The 19913-nt window shown below is 38.7% G+C and overlaps 1 protein-coding gene across 14 annotated transcripts in view; it reads right to left on the bottom strand.

The window, feature by feature from the left end:
- The window catches only part of MYCBP2 (MYC binding protein 2), a 414953-nt gene that overhangs the window by 281027 nt on the left and 114013 nt on the right, over positions 1 to 19913 (bottom strand). For 13 of the 14 annotated variants that reach the window (XM_073347199.1, XM_073347148.1, XM_073347218.1 and 10 more), the window contains exons 17-20: positions 17416 to 17517; positions 6763 to 6870; positions 4800 to 4919; positions 2802 to 2883 (exon numbers count right to left, since the gene is read on the bottom strand). In XM_073347199.1, the coding sequence (XP_073203300.1) occupies positions 2802 to 2883; positions 4800 to 4919; positions 6763 to 6870; positions 17416 to 17517 (412 nt within the window). The remainder of the gene's footprint in view (positions 1 to 2801; positions 2884 to 4799; positions 4920 to 6762; positions 6871 to 17415; positions 17518 to 19913) is intronic. The other variant, XM_073347171.1, reaches the window with a different exon arrangement.

Here is a 19913-nt window from a genome sequence, read left to right on the forward strand (position 1 = left end):
TGGCAAGAGCTGCTGTCTCAACTGTATTTTCCACTGCATGCATCCGATGAAGTGAGCTGTAGCTCTGGAAAGCTTATGCTCACATAAATGTGTTAGTATCTAAGGTGCCACAAGTACTCCTTTTCTTTTTGCGGAAACAGACTGCTACTCTGAAACCTGTCGCAACTTGCTGATCTACTTAAAAAGACTTAGAGTGGGGTCAGCGTACTTAAAGGGGCAATGCACGTCTCTCTCTCACACGGTGTGTGTGTCAGTCTCTCTCTGCCATGCTGTCTCCCCTCCCTCCATTCGTGCTGCCTTGTAGACTTTAAGGCTACATTAATAACAATGGGATAACCCATGAGGGCTCAGCCGAGTGCTAGTTCATCATTTAGCAGTAAGGCATTCCCTGGGAAATATCTCACCCTCTGACTTCACCACCTCAACCAAGCTTCACAATCATCCTTGGTGTGTACAGTATTAAATTGCTTGTTTAAAACTTATACTGTGTGTATGTGTGTGTGTGTATAAATACATATATTAGTCTGACCAAAAAAATTTCCCTGGAACCTAACCCCCTCATTTACATTAATTCTTATGGGGAAATTGGAGTCGCTTAACATCATTTCACTTAAAGTAGCATTTTTCAGGAACATAACTACGTTAACCGAGGAGTTACTGTATACTGGCAAAGCACTTCAAGGATGTAGTCTAAATTGTCTCTGACTTTAATATGTGCTTCCACAACCATACATACTCTTCTTACCCTCTTCCTCTCCTGTCCTGTCCCCCTCACCTAGCTTCCCTGCAAACGTTTTCCATTTAGCTTATCGTCTCATAAGCCTATCCAAAAAACCGCAAACCGTGAAGCACAACGTTTGCTGCCATCACATTGTTCACTTTGTTTGTGTGTTATATCTTTTCCCCCACGCTGTGTCTATCTTGTCTATTTCGATAGTATGCTCTTCAGAGCAAGGACTACCTACTACTCTGTGTTTGTACAGTGCCTAGCACAATGGGACCTCATTCTTGGTTGGTCTTTAGGAACTATTGTAAGAAACATAATAATATGTAGAAGTTTCTTTACTGAAGTTCTTAAGGGCATAAGGATTTCAGCACATATTTTTACCTTGTGGAACTCACAAGGTTGGCAGATTTTTTGGCACTGAAATCTTTATCCACTGCAGTCTTAATATGTCTGGAAAACCAAAATGCATGAAGGGAGTCTGCAATAACTTTCAAAAACATTTCATCTTTGGGCCCAGACAATGTATAGAAATTTTCAAACCAAAGAAAAAGCTAAACACTTTGAATTGTATGACAGTTTTCTTAAACTAAAGTTTCTGAAATACTTTGGGGACTGAAATTTTCCCTGGTTGCTAACTGCCAGAAGGCAGGCACTGTTTGTTCTTAAAAAGTCTGAGCAAAGTCCCTTCCTGCTATTTTTTTGAGTAACTGGTAATAGAGGGAACCACTTTTCCACAGATCAAAATTCCTGTAACCATTTTTTTTTAAAAAAAGACACAGCAACACAACATTTAGACCTTCGTGTGAACAGTTCTTTGAAGACTAAATGCTTTTAGCTTATTCTAGAGGAAAATAAAGTTGAAAACAGCTGACAGATTTTGCATATGCACAGGAGACATTTTCTAAAATTTTTAGCAGAGCTTAAGGAAGTCCTGCCCTATTTATGTCACTCCTATAGAATCACAGAATCATAGAATATCAGGGTTGGAAGGGACCTCAGGAGGTCATCTAGTCCAACCCCCTGCTCAAAGCAGGACCAATCGCCAGTTAAATCATCCCAGCCAGGGCTTTGTCAAGCCTGAACTTAAAAACTTCTAAGGAAGGAGATTCTACCACCTCCCTAGGTAACGCATTCCAGTGTTTCACCACCCTCATAGTGAAAAAGTTTTTCCTAATATCCAACCTAAACCTCCCCCACTGCAACTTGAGACCATTACTCCTTGTCCTGTCCTCTTCTACCACTGAGAATAGTCTAGAACCAACCTCTCTGGAACCACCTCTCAGGTAGTTGAAAGCAGCTATCAAATCCCCCCTCATTCTTCTCTTCCATAGACTAAACAATCCCAGTTCCCTCAGCCTCTCCTCATAACTCATGTGTTCCAGACCCCTAATCATTTTTGTTGCCCTTTGCTGTACTCTCTCCAATTTATCCACATCCTTCTTGTAGTGTGGGGCCCAAAACTGGACACAGTACTCCAGATGAGGCCTCACCAATGTCGAATAGAGGGGGACGATCACGTCCCTCGATCTGCTCGCTATGCCCCTACTTATACATCCCAAAATGCCATTGGCCTTCTTGGCAACAAGGGCACACTGCTGACTCATATCCAGCTTCTCATCCACTGTCACCCCTAGGTCCTTTTCTGCAGAACTGCTGCCTAGCCATTCGGTCCCTAGTCTGTAGCGGTGCATTGGGTTCTTTCGTCCTAAGTGCAGGACTCTGCACTTATCCTTATTGAACCTCATCAGAGTTCTTTTGGCCCAATCCTCCAATTTGCCTAGGTCCCTCTGTATCCTATCCCTGCCCTCCAGCGTATCTACCACTCCTCCTAGTTTAGTATCATCCGCAAATTTGCTGAGAGTGCAATCCACACCATCCTCCAGATCATTTATGAAGATATTGAACAAAACCGGCCCCAGGACCGAACCCTGGGGCACTCCACTTGACACCTGAATATTCTCCCTACCTCATCTCCTCAGTAATGGAGAATATATCCATTATATGTAATCCAATTCATAGATATGGAATGAAATTCAATAGTACAAATGTGTTCTTTAACCTATTTACAACATACCTGGAATTAACGTCTCCATGTCCCAGCTGCCCATGCTGCCCATATCCAAATGTGTAAACATCACCATTCTCCATCAAAACCACTAAAAATAAAATGTTTTGTTTTCAGAATATTTTTTTCCTGACAATTTGAAGGACCTCACACATGCCTGGATTTGATGTGTACTTTATATTACTAAAAATATTTGTATAGGGTAATAATTTTACCCTCTTTGGCTTTAACTTATTAAGTTCTTGATCCTGCAAAGACTTGCATACAATTAACTTTAAACCTGAGAGTAGTCCCACTGAAGCCTTTCCCTGGTAAGAAAAAAGCTATTGAAATGTTTAACACTAATTACGTTTTTCATCTGTTAATTTAAACAAATAGATTACAGAACTATCCGTGTCAAACATGTTTTGTTCAACGGTTTAATTACAAAAATCATCAAATTTTCATTCGAACAAAACAAAAAGTAGCAATCAGAGCAAAATTAGAAAAAGTAACGGCTGGATTAAATTACCAGTTAACTGACTGCCATAAGCATTTATTACATTTGTTTGCCTACTAAGAACCTGTGCAGACTGATTTTCATCTTTCTGCGGAAAAATATTATCCTACCATTAAAATCCACTTTTTCAAGGCTACTAATTTCTCATTCATCTGTTCCTCATATGTCTTGTTTCTGTGTGTTTAAGTTTCTTCACAAGAGTTCTTTAGCACTGTACAACACACAATACAGTACCTGCCCAATCATATTGTCAGCATGAAACAATTTTCTTGAATAAAACAAGGATAATATTTTTGCACAGTTGCTTTTGTGATTATAACTGTACTTTAAAACAATTTTTTCCATGCTAGAGATAATTTGGGAGCCTCCAATCAATTATAATGCTGGATTATAATTTGTTCCAATGGCACTCCAAATTACACTTAATCCAAAAACTCACTAAAATTATTATAACAATAAATATTGCCTTGTGGTCAAATTCTGAACCTACTCTGGAATTGAGGGCCCATGGACGCATAGCAGATGCAGTTCCACCACACAGAGGTTAAGAATTTATGTGGGCCACATGGGATACCCATCCTCTGCACAGTTCAGAATTCTGTAACTGGCACAGTTCAGAGTGGCAACTGGCAGGAAGAGTGGAGTGCAGTAGCACTAGAGGATGGTTTCTTAACCACTGTATGGTTTCTTAACCCTCCTTCAGTGGTGAAGAGGACCGAAGTTGCCTGCAGATGTTAATCCAACCTAATCACTCCTTTGCACCCACACAGAGATGGCTAATCAAGATATCCAATAGAATGCTGAAGACTGGAATTACAGTAGAACCTCAGAGTTATGAATACCAGAGTTACGAACTGACCAGTCAACCACTCACCTCATTTGGAACAGAAGTACACAATCAGGAGGCAGCAGCAGAGATGGAAAAAAAATACAGTACAGTACTGTATTAAATATAAGAAAGAAAGAAAGAAAGAAAGAAAGAAAGAAAGAAAGAAAGAAAGAAAGAAAGAAAGAAAGAAAGAAAGAAAGAAAGAAAGAAAGAAAGAAAGAAAGAAAGAAAGAAAGAAAGAAAGAAAGAAAGAAAGAAAGAAAGAAAGAAAGAAAGAAAGAAAGAAAGAAAGAAAGAAAGAAAGAAAGAAAGAAAGAAAGAAAGAAAGAAAGAAAGAAAGAAAGAAAGAGAAAGCAGCATTTTTCTTCTGCATAGTAAAGTTCCAAATCTGTATGAAGTCAATGTTCAGTTGTAAACTTTTGAAAGAACAACCATAACGTTTTGTTCAGAGTTACGGACAATTTAAGAATTACGAACAACCTCCATTCCCGGGGTATTCATAACTCTGAGGTTCTACTGTACCCCAAAAATACCAATGATTTGAAACTTACTTGGGTAAGGATTAACACCACCTTTCCTTAAAGGAGGCAGTTCATGGTAGTTATATGAGTGGAAGGGCACATGATCACATAATTTTTTCAACAAGTGCACACATTAGATAAAAGCTGTAGCTTTGTACCTGAATGGTGAAACCCACAACTGACTTGTACTGCCCGGAGTTCACAGTCAAAATGGACAGCTCCTGGAGGATAGGTTGTGATTTTGCTGGCATCCTTCTCACCCCTTTCTCCACTTCCGTCTACAAACATATAATTCATAGTTATATTCCGATTCTTTTCAAGAAGCAAATTTAAGAATAATGAACAATGAGCAAGGGTGGGAAACGAAAACGTATGAACAAGGTAACAGCAAGAACAACCTGCAGTACAGCAGATTAAAGAGGTCAAAATGCATATACTGGTAATAAAGCAGATTTTGAGATATGATACACAAATTCTATTTGCAAACAGAATCTGCAAATGGACACGGTTCTGAACTGGGAAAAAACTAGTTAATAACTTCTGCAGAATGAACAAGTTAATTTAACTCAGCAAAACAGGAACTAATATAATGTATGGGTGTTAAATACACAGACTTGTTGCATGAAAATTGAACTGTACCTCCACTTCTTTAAGAAAACTACAACAGTTGCGCATATAGTGCTGTCAATTTACAAATAAATTAGCCATTCCACTATCTACTCCTTTTTATACAAACACAATGGTGTGTATGTGTGTGAGAGAGATTTTTTATGAGTTTGAGTTGGCCATGTTACTTCTGTTTTACAAAACCATAAATGCATTTCATCCCAAACAAGTGCTAGTAAACCCTTTGTCACAAAACCCATTGAAATTTGTTTAAGATACATTTTTCAGAATCTATTTTAGTGGGTTTTTTTTTAAAAATTAGCACTACTGCTTTCCATGTAAAGACAGGTTGCACTAGGTACCATGTACAGACTTAGAGATGACAAAATAAATAGAATATCTTTGTAAACTTCTGGAAATTAACTAAAATACCTTTTCTATAAATTAGGGTGTCATTTTAGAATACTGTAAAACAGACTGGCAATGAAGTTATATTTGCAATAGAAATGAGGGAAGGAGCTTGCATAATACAGGCAGGAAGCTAGCAAAACAGAAGACCAGGCAGCAAGCTCCTGGTCATTACACCAGCTGGTGAAGTGAAGAAAGCTGGTTGGGAAAGCTCCATGGAAAGAGTGAGAGTATAGTTACTATCCTTTAATTTGCCAGTCTTGCCACTGTTGCTGGCCACAATGGCACCAGAGCATCCTGCTGCTGCTACTACTACAAAAGGTCAGTAAACACTTGTAGATACTGTTTTGCCATGAAGACCTTAAAAAGCCACAGAACTTTGTTTGACAGGAACAAGTATCGAAAAGAAAGACAAAATTCACAAAGTGAGCGAGGAAATTGCCCCATCCATTTTAGGATTACAATGACCACTGCTTTATTACCAAAAGTTGATGGAAACCAACTACTTGCAGCAAGCTTTGAAAGCATACGTGTCAATACGTTTGACATAAGTCTTCTGTTATCCAAATGTAATTTTTTACTGAGTAATTAACATTTGTAAACCAGAAGTATCAAAAAAGGCTTACTTATAGATGGTAAACCTACAGAAAATCAAAGAGAAGCCTTGAATTAATGAATCTGCAATATAAACAATATTTTAGCAACTGCAACAGATACGCATTGTACAAGATCATAAAATTAAGACAAGTAAATGAAATTACAATGCATATTCCAGACTTGAATTACCTGTCCCAATGAAAAAATTAGAAAGTTGTATAAATTTCTTTAGTTTTATTTAAACAAATTAGAAAAGACACAGAAAAATAAAATGACATACTTTATCAAAGAAAAAAGAAAAAACAAAGATGATGTAGGGTGTCAAACATACATACTTTTAAATTAAACAAACATATAAAATGTGTTTTTCTCCTCAGGTTACAGAAGATTAACAAGAAAAGAGCAAAATAATTTTTGTGCATTTCTCTGAAAACAAAGATTCAGTGGATGGAAGAAATGACTCGGAGGATGGGCATATGTCCCTCCTAGTCAATAAGGAAGACCAAATACCTTTGTGCTTGTCCCGCTTATGCTTTAGCTGTGCTGGATGGGGTCTGATTCTGGCTAGAGCCTGCTCTCGATGATTCATAAAAATAGGACCAGGAAATACAAGGGGGCCTGAGGAGAAACATTTTGCACATGCATAGGAAAGCTCACAAAATGGAAACAGTGTGTTCAAACAAAAAATAATTCAAATTAGAAGTGTGAAAAAATGATTCTAATTCTACATTGCTCTTGTGCTTTACAAGGTCAAAAATAAGTTAATTTGATAATTCTTGAAGACAAGACCAAAATATTATTCAAAGATGCAGTAATTTTCTCACATAAGATACAGATTTTTACCTTGCTTTAGAAACATGGAACCTTACTAAAGCCCATAGGACTACACGAGTTGTAAGCTGGAGAAGAATTTGGCCCTAAATAGTTAACATTCTGTCTTACAGCTAAAGAAATTTTATATACCATACATTGTAGGCTATTCTATTATACTGCAAAGTATTCATTTGGCACAAAATATTAAAATATCACCATATCAACACTAAAACAGAGAAAATTATATGGTTGGTCACATTTCCTAAATTTGAAATTCAGAAATAATGTCCATCAAATTATCAACTACCTAGAGACATTCTTTGTGGGGAAGCTGTTATATAAAACTATGCACTTTGGTGGTTTATTATATTGACATATTTACAACGGAATGCTTCAAATCTAAAATTATTTTTTAAACTTTTCTTGTAAAGGACATAATTTGGAGAACACATTTACACTTGAATATATTTTATTTTATTATTTTAAAGATCCCAGGACTACAATTTTTGTTGAGATACTCTCTCCAAAAATGTGATAAGATATATTAAAATGTCTTGTAGCTGCATTACGTAAAACTTTTAAAATAATTCTGTATGAAATTTCGCTTGTATATCACATGTTATTTTCCACCATGTATTCTTTGTAACCAGAGACATTCAAATGTAGGGCCTCATCCTTCTCCCACTGAAATCAATGAGTTTTATCATTGACCTCAAAAGAGAAGTCAGAATCTGTGTTTACAGTCCACTACCCATATCCCTTCCCTCCTTTGAGCTTCTTGAACAGAGCATAATCTCATTGACCTGAATACTATTTCATTCACTCTTTCATGCGTGCAAATATTCATAAGTTCCATTGTGTACATCTGAATTCTCTTTCCTCCACTCAACTAAACCAGCCCTCATCAAGAATACTAATCAACTCTTCCTGACAATCTCCAGGCTTCTATTACAGCCTAGCCCCTGACAATCTGTTTTATCTGTATCAAGGCCATTTGCACCTTTTTGTATCAGTTCTCTCCTCAGATTTCAGAACCCCTGTACACTTAACTCTCCTGCTATTTCTCCCAACCTCTACCTTTTGTCACACTTTGGTAGTTTTTCATGATCATCCTAATCCATTCATCTCACTATGTTGGTGTAGCAGAGAAGATTGCCTCTTCCTCTTCTATCACAATCTATACCCATTGTCATAGCTTTAACTAACATCTCTACCCCAGTGACTCAGATATTATTCTCCACTGGACCATTCCCTTTCTGTTCAGTCTATTTCCCATATCCTGGATGTCTTGCCATATGCTCAAACTCAATATATCAAAAACTTAACACTTCTGTATCCCCAAATCTCTTTTGCATCTAAAACTCTCCCTGTCCTAACACTCAATTCTGGTAATATTTTTCACTCTTCTCCCTTTCTTCTCATACAGCTATCATTACATCAGGTTTTATCTTCACAACATCATCACAAATCTAACAGTCCAGAGGGAGTAGTAGCCAGGGAAGAGGAAACTGGGAAAAGGAACATGAGGGGAGCAGGGTGGGCAAATTGGGTCTAGCAGGGCAAAGAGACTAGAAATGGGGAGGGAGGAGAAGGAGGATTTTATATTTGTATTAGAGGTTATAATGATTGACGGTTATAATAATGTATTCTGTATTAAATGTATTAATGTATGATTTGATTTCATCCTGACAGCCACCCTTTTTTATTTCAAGGCAGGAATAGACCAGAATAGTCCTTATGGCTGATTATGGTCACCTTTTGTTTTAGGATAAGATTTCAAAAAAAGAAAAAAAAAAAAAGGCAGCAATCATCATTCTGGGTGTATTAGCAGGATTGTAATTCTTCTACTCTTCTCGCACTGATTAGGCCTCAACTGGAGTATTATGTCTAGTTCTGGGCGCCACATTTCAGGAAAGAGGTGGAGAAATTGGAGAAAGTCCAGACAAGAGCAACAAAAATAATTAAAGGTCTAGAATACTTGACCTCTGAGGGAAGACTGGAAAAACTGGTTTGTTTAGTCTGGAGAAGAGAAGACAGAAGGGACATCATAACAGTTTTCAAGTACATAAAAGGTTGTTACAAGGAGGAGGGAGAAAAATTGTTCTTTTTAACTTCTGAGGATAAAACAAGAAGCAATGGGCTTAAATTGCAGCAAGAATGGGTTAGGTTGAACATTACAAAAAGCTTCCTGTCAAGGTGGCTAATCACTGGAATAAATTGCCCAAGGAGGTTAGGAAATCTCCATCATTGAAGGTTTTTAAAAGCAGGTTAGACAATAACCTCTCAGGGATAGACTAGATAATACTTAGTCCTGCCATGAGTGCAGGTGGTTGGACTAAATGACCTCTGGAGGGCACTTCCAGTCCTACAAATTTATGATTGTATGATTATGTATTCCTAACATGGTTTGAATAGTGTGGAGTAATAAGGCTTGTGGCCACACACTGAACAATGAGGATAAAATTAAATATCAAATAGCTGCTCAATGAGTGAGCACCGATATTCTGTTCACTGTATGAAGAGGTCCTGTAGAAAGAAATTAGTATGTGATCATGTAACTAAAGACTATACCATAATGTGTACACACAAGGGGTCCAAATTAAGGTTGCCCAAGCATTTCCTAAGTTAATCATGCCCTCAAGACATTCTTTTAATATAATTTAGTACATGTAATGTATACATATACAAGTACACATAGTCTGTAATATACATTAAAACACATCAGACACTACCCTCATTGGGGATAGAGTCTACGGCAAATCAGACATTTTAAAATGTAACTGAATTATCTAAAAGTTGGGGTTTTATTTATTTTCACATTTGAAAAATTCACATAATTCAAGTGGAATTTCATCTAACTTTAAAATTTGCTTTTGGCTCAATGGCATGCATGTGCAATTTCAACAAATAAACTTCTTGTAAAATTGAAGCATCTATAAGCAGAAGCATGCAATAAAGTTCCTCCAAAACCACAAGAGTATCTATACTACTGTGATATATATTAAAGAGTGGATTCCAGTGTTTCAGAGTTTTTCATAAGATATCACTATATATTAACAGGTTTGTTTTATACTGGTTAGTTTGTGAGAGGTTTCTGTTTGAATTCACATGGACTAGGTAAAGGGAGTGAAATGTCAAGGAAATATATTTGCTTTAAGTAAACATCAGAGTGAAGAGGCAAAGAACTCAGTTTTGTCTTGATCTATCAAAAGTAAATTATGTAACAGTTAGGTGGGTTTGGTTTGGTTTGTAAATACAAGATCCTTCACATACTATGAAAAAAAGTGCAATACTAGATACTGGAAACACATAATATACTATGAAAAAAGTACAACAGTAGATCCTGGAATCACCAAGATAATGCATTTAACTTATGTAACTATAAAGTTAACTTCATCAAATGTTTAATGAAAAAGTAACACTTTGAATAACATTTTGCTGGAAATTAAGATGGTTATTCAGTGACATGTAATAAGCAGTACTATTGGTAACTTTATTTCAAGGAAAGGTCAACAAAGTGAAATCTTGGATAAATGTTAAATAGATTTAAATAATTTAACCTGTAATAATCCAGCTGCAATTACTGTGTGATTTTTTTCTTCAAAAATACACATTTTTATTGTGGTATTACTACCATTTAAAAAGCTGAAGTATTAGCCATATTAAAAATAGTTTTTAAAAGTTCAGCAGTAAGTGGTTAAGTATGTTACTTGATTACATATTAGAAAACCATTAGCCATCCATTGTTTTATGCAGTGTTGTAGCCGTGCTGGCCTCAAGATATTAGAGAGACAAAACAGGTGAGGTAAGGTCTTTTCTTGTACGAACTTCTGATGGTGTAAGAGACAAGCTTTCAAGCTTACACAGAGCTCTTCTTCAAGACCTGGAGAAGAACTCTATGTAATCTTGAAAGCTTTCTCTTACACCAGCAGAAGCTAGTCCTATAAAAGATATTACTTCATCCACCCGGTCTCTCTAACTAACTACCTGGCACAGACAGTGCCAGATTATGCTGTCTCAATGTCCAGCAGCTTTGGCTAAAAGTGTGATGCAACCAATTTCCAGATTTTTTTTGGTCTCACTTTAGGACAGTTACCACTAAGATTACAGACTTCTTTTAATATGGGAAGAAAACAAGCACACCAAGGTCTAAATCACCAATTTTATATCACAGTGAGGGTAATCTAAGGGTTCCTGCATCAAACTGAGAATGCTATGAACTAAACTAAAAAGTAAATGAGGAGCATTTACTCTTACCATATCTTATAACACACTGAATTCTATAAATTTAATTCCTTTTTAGGAATGGTAAATTTAAATAAGCCTCTTTTCTCACTCTTTTGAGCAATAATAGAAGAATCTTTGAGCGGAAAAGAGACTGGCTGAAAATCCTAGGCTTCTTTTAAGTAATAAATATTACAACACCACCAAACATGAACTTAAAAAAAAATCAGTGGAACAATTGTGAAAGTAAAATAATCTAAGGCACCTCAATCTCAACAGTGTCCTGCTGCACCACAAAACAGGAGGCAGAATATCTGACTGCTTCATTGCCTGCTTTCCTGACAGAACGTGTCCATCCCAAGAAGAGCAGGATAAGAATTTAAGACTGGCTCTGCCTGAGACTACAGAATATCTAGAGAAGGATGACTCCCATCACCAACATGGCCAACCAAGGCAAGCCAGGAGAAGAGAAGTGAGAAATTAACCACCATTCATAGCTCCTTGATTCTCTGCATTAACCTACTACTTCAAGGCTAGTGCAATCTAGAGATTGCACTAATTTGCTCCAGCCAGCTGCAGTCACCAAAGGCCCATACACCACTCGGGGATAGTCCAAACTCAACATGCTCTATCCAATTGTCACTTCCCTGCTCCTGAGACAGCCTTTGAACCATGAACAAGCAGGAGACAACTGTTTCTGCCAGGCCAGAGTGGTCACCAAGAGACTTGTGGGTGATTTAACTTTTTTTTTTTTTTTAAACTGCTACTTGAGCTGCATAGCTCAAATATCTGCCCCCAAATTATGGATCGTGACCACCTGAGTTATTTTGAAACAACACATTTGGACCTCAGGCTGAAAGCTTGAGCACGACAAATCTACCATGACTGATAGCCACTAACACATCATAGTAAGAAACCAACAGACCATCATGACAAACTGATATTTTAATCATGTAGCTGAAATGAAAATATACAGCCACACCACAATATATATATACACACACAGTCCAGTAAACTTTCAATTTACTGGCTCTCCCCAATTAGATAACTAGCAGTATATTGCAGCTAGTCCCTGAATGTTTAAGCTTCAGTTTTGGTAAGCTGTAAAGCTCTTTAATGCTGAAACTGAACTCCTGCAAAGCTTATAAACTATGTGGGAACTCTGAGGCCTTGTCTACACTACAGGGAAAAGTCAATCTAAGTTACACAATTTGAGTTACATGAATAGCGTAACTCAAGTCGATGTAGCTTAGATCTACTTACTGCGGGGTACACACTATGCTATGTTGACGGGAGATGCTCTCCTGTTGACTCCCCTTACTCTTCTTGATCCGGTGGAGTACAGGAGTTGACGGGAGACTGATGTCGACTGCAGTCGATTTAGTGGCTCTTCACTATACCTGCTAAATCGACTGTAGATGCATCTATCACCACGCATCAATCCCTCAGTAAGTATAGACAAGCCCCGAGTTTCAGTCACGCAGAGCTCAACAGGTCTAACCTGAAGTCTAAGGATGCCAGATGATAAACTAAATTATCTGAATTTCTTGACTGACAGCAATCAAAATATACAAACACAGAAAACACCCTCCACTAAACACATACAAATTTATAAATGTATATATGAGCATATCTGTATACACAATTATATAGATTTCGTATATATACACACACAACATACACTTTTTAAAAATATATAAAATGTGTCCATTCCCAAGGTATTCGGGATGGATGTACTAATTGCTCTATGACAAAACATTTTAAAATTACAAGAGTCGAAGAAAATCAAAACAAAACTAAAAAGACTTCACCTACATTTCTATCCATTTACAGCAATTTCCCAACCCTCAGACAGCAGCTTGTTCAAATGGTGGGCCGGGCCGTGTCCCATGCCCTTAAGGTCAAACATGGGCTCTGTTACACCTACAAGAGAAGTGTTGACCCCAGAACTGTTGACTCATGCAGTTAAATTGGCCTCAATCAATGAAAGAGGCAGTTAAGACCTAAACCATTGAGAGCCCTGTAGACCAAAGTAAACACCCTTAATTGCAGACAGAAGAAAATAAAAAGCTAGTACAATTTACTAACCGGTATAATGTTCTCTGAAGCGAATATCCACAATCCAGCAGAAAGCTGTATTCCAAGATAGATTCAGCTTCCAGGACACCTTTAAGAGTAGCTCTCATCCAATCAGAGTTAGCATGGATAGGTCTACTTGAGCCGGGCATCCCACCCCTAGCTCCAACTACAGATGCAGATTAGAACCTTGTGGTACCCCACAAGAGAAATCCCTCTATGGTGGACTAAGGATTACATAAAGCAATCCTCTGGGACCTCCCACTGAAACGTGTAATTCTATCTACTCCAGCTATCATCCACAGAGGTGTCAACAACATTTCATGGTCAAAATATATGAAGGGCAGCTGACAGATCTAAGGAAATTAGCATGGATACGTGGACCACTGTCCATCACTAAGGAGATACAACCTGGACTGTGGGACTGCTGAGCCCTCCAAAGCTACCAACCTGTGCTGCTGCTGTCAAGCTACAAGCCTCTGACAGGCACTGCACTTACACAGCCATCCAGAGGCTGGAACACACCCAACCGAACTGTACCATCTTGCACGGATCAGAACTGTACCATCTTGCACGGATCAGAAGACTGGCCAGTATAAGCACATTACCAAGTTTGCCACTTCTTCAGAGGAAAATGGACATACACCAGCCTTTGTAACCTGAGCTGAGATTCTCTTAGCACTTCAACCACAAACACACTGTTTTAGGTAAAATATAAAACAGATTTATTAACTACAGAAAAGTAGATTTTAAGTGATTACAAGTAGCAGGCACAGAGATCAAAGTTAGTTACCTAAGAAACAAAAATAGAAACAGAGCCTAAATTGTAACTCGAACAGACAAAGCAAAATTTGAACCAAGCAGCGTCTCTCCCTAACAGATGGTACAAGCAGGTTACATTCCTCAGTACACAGACTGGAGCACTTTCGAAGCTGAGACCAAACTTCCTCAGTTCAAAGTTTTTTTTCTTGCAAATGTTCTTCCAGCTGTTACAAAGATAATTGCTGGGACCTGGGCTAGCCCGCCCCCAGGGCATACATCACTTCTCCAAGAAGCCTCCGGGATAGTACATTGCATGTGGATGTGCCGTTAACGACCGCCTGGCCAGTGATGGCTACTCCTTTGTTGTAACTGAACAGCTGGCCATAGGCATTCCCAACCTCACAACGTATTTTATTAACTCATATAGTAATACTTCACATACGATAAACATTAATATCCTGTTAGATTGTGTGTACCAACAGCTCAAAATCTTTAAAAATCACAAGACATTCTTCGTATAAAACATATCATAATTATACGAGAGTGGTGAATATGGAGGTTCCAGGGTGCTACTTTGAGGTACAGAGTGTCACAAGATGATTAAACAGTCAGTCAGTCTTAACAGAGCATCCACAGAGTCCTGTGCGATTAAATAATGCTTGGTGAATGTGTGGGAAGATAGGCAGGTCGCTGCTTTACAAATGTCCGTGATTGGTACATTGGTCAGGAAGGCTACTGAGATGGAAAGTGATCTCGTGGAGTGCGTTCTAGTCCCCGGAGGCATTTGCAAATCATGCTGACAATAACAAAGGTTAATACAACTGGAAATCCATTTCAAAGCCTTTGTTTAGATATGGCTGATTCTTTTGATCTTTCAGCAATAGAACGAAATCATCTTGCTGTCTTTCTGAAAGGTTTGGTTCGTTCAAGATATAAGGCTTAGCACCCGTCTAACATCTAGCATGTGGAACACGGCCTCCCGTTTATTTCCATGTGGTTTAGGGAAGAACGATGGAAGATGAATAGGCTGATTCAGGTGGAATGAGGAAGGTATTTTAGATAGGAACTTTGGATGTGGTCTTAATGTAACTATTTTTGAAGATTGTACAGGGAAGTACACCATGAGAGCCCCTATTTCCCCCACTCTTCGAGTGGATGGGATGGTCACAAGAAAGGCTTTTTTCATAGATATGGGTATGTTATTTCATAGGTATGAACAAGCAGATTGCCATAGGCTCAAATGGGAAACTACTGAGGCATCGTAGCACTAGGCTGAGGTTCCAGGCTGGAGTGGGATCTCGTACTTCAGAAGTCCTCGGTGGTAATGGCAAATGGGTACCGCATGCACATCTGGGGATGAGATGTGTACTACAGCGACATGGGTACACAGCGGTGGAGACTTCAGTGCATCCGACATTAGTGTATTGGGAATCTAAATTCATTGGTACCATGGAAGTCATTTGCCTCGGTATCATGGGGACATTTGCATCAGTCCTGCTGTTGACAATGTCGTCGGTGCTGGGATTGCGCTGCATTCCACAGAGTGTCCAGCAGGCGGCACCACAGTGGACTTGTCAGTGCCGATGTACTCGGTGCGGGATGTCTAGCTGGTGCTGTCAGTACCATCTTTGAGACTCCAATATTTTCCTTACCCCTATTACCTGATGATGCCACCTTATCCAGTCCTGCCCTCTTGGGGTCCTTGAACTTACTGGTGACATTACCAAGAGGCCCCAGGGGTGTCACAGGTATTCAGTCTCATACCTGTCAGTGCCGAAGCTAATGATCTCTCTGGGACCCCCTTCTTTTTGGTGGCTCCTTTTTAGGTGAACTTGAAGCTTGCTTTTCACTGTCTTTTCACAGGGACTCTGTTATTTTCTCTTCAAAACTAGCAAGGAGGGCGGCATGGCTGATGTTGATGCTGACAGCAACCGTTGTCCAGGCAGGGTTCCAGGACCAGGATCTGAAGCTGAGCTCTCAATCGGTTTTAATTTCAGCTCACAGTTTTTCTGAGTCTGTGCCTTAAGTTTAAGGCAATACATACAGTTTTGGGGAATGCATGCCTCTTCCAGACAACGAATGCAAAGGGAGCGACCATTACTGACCCTGATGGCCTCCCAGCAATAGAGGCACTGTTTGAAATTGGTGGATCTGAGCATAACACCCTTTATAGGGATTATCTCCCTAAAGGGAAGATATGTAGAAACTACAACTCTAATCGAGGGGATAATGATAAATAATGGAGATTTTTTTTTGAATGAAGGAAAAAGAAGAACGGGAACAACTATAAATAACTAAAATCCTAACTGAAACACTGTCACTATGACAAATGAGAACAAAGACACTAAGAACTTGATAGAAAGGGCTCTGCTAGGGACTCCAACTCAGGACAAGGGCAGTTGAGAAGGAATTGAGATTAATTTGGCTGCACAGAACTATATAACTGCCAAACATGGTGCGCGAAGGGGGGAGTGCATGTGAGGCCCAAATGGGCACTACAGCTGAAAATCTCAAATCCTAGGTGCAGGAACACAGATACACCTAAGGTGGAGCACTCACAGAAACACAACTCAAAGAAGAACCACTTGTTCCCGCAATCTTATTCCCATTTTAGCACTTACACAAAGTGAACACATTCCGATGAGTAAGATTTTGGGAAGGAAATACTCGTACATCCCCTCACAATACCTTCATGACTCTCTTAGTTCATGCTGTATCAAATACCTATCTGAAAACATATGGACTGACAATGGGCCAGCTGTCTTATCCAACAGTTATCAGTAATATATGCACAACAAAGAACCCCATTCTTTCTTAAACCAAAGACTACAAATACTTTAGTATCCACCAATGTTGCACTGAACAGCACAGCTTAGGAGTTCTGACTCTGACCCTGTACATCTCAGGTGAAATCTCTGACAGTGCTGATCTTTTAATTGTCTAATTAAAGGCCTAGATCTAAATTCTCAATGGTTCTGTCTCCCATACCCACCATTATAGGCTTAATGGAAGCCAAATTCTCAAGCCACTGCACAGCAGTATTACTGAATCCTTGCAGGCCTTTTCTGTATTATAAAATTGCACTGGTATATTGATTTTTTTTTTTAAATCTATTAAGTTCAGTTAGTGCAAACCTCTACTGAATATACACTTAAACCTGATTTTTGTTTCATGTTTGACAGTTTTTAAATAAAAAAAAGGCCTATTTCGCAAGGCCTAGTCCGTTTTTAGAAACAGTGTGCATTTATCCTTATTTTAGCCTCAGTTCAGTAACAAATAATCTCTTACCTCTGCCTTCCTCCAATCTATGCCTCCTGTTTACACGCTGACGCTTTTCCTCTTGCCGTAGCTGAAGGTGCTCTTCAATATTAACCCCAGGAACAGGGACAGCTACATCAATTAATAAATAAAAAATACAAAATCTGTGTTTAAATAATATGATGAATGTGACAAAACCTAGTAATAGCCAAGAAAATGAAAGCTAAGGCTCGATAATTTATCCTTTATATAGCTATGCTGAGATGTTTAGGAATAAAGGAAGGAGGCAACATAACGATTTCAGAATGGACTGTCAGCCTCAATTTTGGATTTCTTTACTTTCATAAGTCTGTCACAATTTCAACGTTTAATAGTTTTCTGTACTTCCTATCTATCAGCTAAACACATTTTTAGAGTTTGTTAAAAAAAGAGTTTGGTTGTTTTTACTTTTGCCCCAAATTTCCAGTAAACATAAGACAAGAGAACTTACAAGTTGACAAATTCTATTTAAAACAATACTGATCAATTTAAACTTTTCTTTAGGTACAGCATATATGATAGCAACATGAAAATGAATAACACTGTATTTCAATTAGCAGCTCATTTTAGAAATAGTTGCATTATTTTTATTAATTCAATTATTATGTATCAAGCTTGTATATCAACCTTGTTATTTTTGGCATGTTGATAAATTTAATACCAAGTTATAACACCTTGAAAATAGGGGGTTATAATGGAAAGATTAATACAAACCTAAGTGCAGGCATAGGACAGCAGAGACACACTAATATTAAAATACCCATAAACTTATTTAAATTATGATTCTACTCTGAAAAGCGACCATGAAAATGGCATCTTTTATCCAACTCTGATTGTATTCAGAGTTACAAATGCTTATTTAAAGGGACAGAAAGAGGAAGTTACTTACCTGTAACTGGAGGTTCATTGAGATGCGTGTTCCTAATTTGGATTCCAAATGTGGGTGTGCTTGCACACCACACACCAGAGCCACAAGGTTTTCCTAGAAGTGTCCGTTAACCTTCCCTTATGCTCACAGTCGAGGGTATAATAGGCTGTGCAGGTCGACACCTCTCCAGTATCCCTCTTACCTCTAAATAGTCCAATCCACAGCAGAGGGAATGGAGAGCAGGTATTGGAATCCAAATAGGAACTACACATCTCAAAAAAAAATAAATAAAAAAGACATTTACGTTTTCCGTAACTGGTGTTCTTTGAGATGTGTTGCTCATAATCAGTTCCATATTAGGTGTGTGTACTCGCCACATGCACTGGTGCCGGAAGTTTTTCCCTGAGCAGTATCTGTAAGGGACCGGTTCTGGCGCCCTCTAGAGTGGCACCTGCATGGTGCGGTATAAGGAGCGTCGGTGGCTCTCCACCCCCTCAGTTCCTTCTTGCCAGAAACTCCAAAAGTGGGGAAGGAGAACGGGTCATGGAATGGACATGAGCAACACATCTCAAAAAACACCAGTTACGGAAAAGGTAACTGTCTTTTCTTCGAGTGCTTGCTCATGTCCATTCCATATTAGGGGACTCCCAAGAAATACCCCTGGAGGTGGGTAGGAGTTCACAGACGTTGTCAGGGTTCCCTCCCCACTCTGAACTCTGGGTTACAGATGTGCGCACCTGCATGAAAGACCCCCTAAGCTTAAATTCTACCAGCTTAGGTTAAAATCTTCCCCAAGGCACAAATTCCTTTCCTTGTCCTTGGATGGTATTGCTGCCACCACCAAGTGATTTATACAAAAATTCAGGAAAGGGTCACTTGGAGTCCCTATTCCCCCCAAACCCCTTCACCCCTTTTCCTGGGGAGGCTTGAGAATAATATACTAACCAATTGGTTACAATGTGATCACAGACCAAATCCTTCGGTTTTTAGGACACTGAAAATAAATCAGGTTCTTAAAAGAAGAATTTTATTACAAAGAAAAAAGTAAAAGAATCACTCCTGCAAAATCAGGATGGAAGGTAACTTTACAGGGTAATAAAAAGATTTATTGGACTCAGCTTCACAGTTATAAAAGAGGAATAAAACTACCTCTTAGCATAGGGAAAATTCACAAGCTAAAACAAAAGATAACCTTATGCATTTCCTTGCCTCACTTACTATTTCTGTAATTCTTAGATAGATTATTCCAGGTATGTTTTCAGGAGATATTGTCCGTAGTTGGCTTCTCTCTCCATCTAGAGAGGGAACAAAGAGCACAAACAACCCTCCTCCCCCCAGATTTGGAAGTATCTCCTTTCCTTATTGGTCCTTCTGGTCAGGTGCCAATCAGGTTATTTGAGGTTCTTAATCCCTCATAGGTAAAGCAATTCAGTACAGCTACAAGGAGGGATTTTATATTACCTGCATCTTTATGTTTATGACAGATGAGCAGATTGCAACACAGCTCTGCTGAACCCAGCGTCATCCCTGGCCTGCTGAGCGATGGCATAATGGGCGGTGAATGGGTGAACAGAGGACCATGTTGTGGCTCTACCGATGTCCTGGATAGGGATGTGTGCCA

This window comes from Lepidochelys kempii, chromosome 1, assembly GCF_965140265.1.
Source record: "Lepidochelys kempii isolate rLepKem1 chromosome 1, rLepKem1.hap2, whole genome shotgun sequence".
In the NCBI taxonomy this organism is placed as follows: Eukaryota; Metazoa; Chordata; order Testudines; family Cheloniidae; genus Lepidochelys; species Lepidochelys kempii.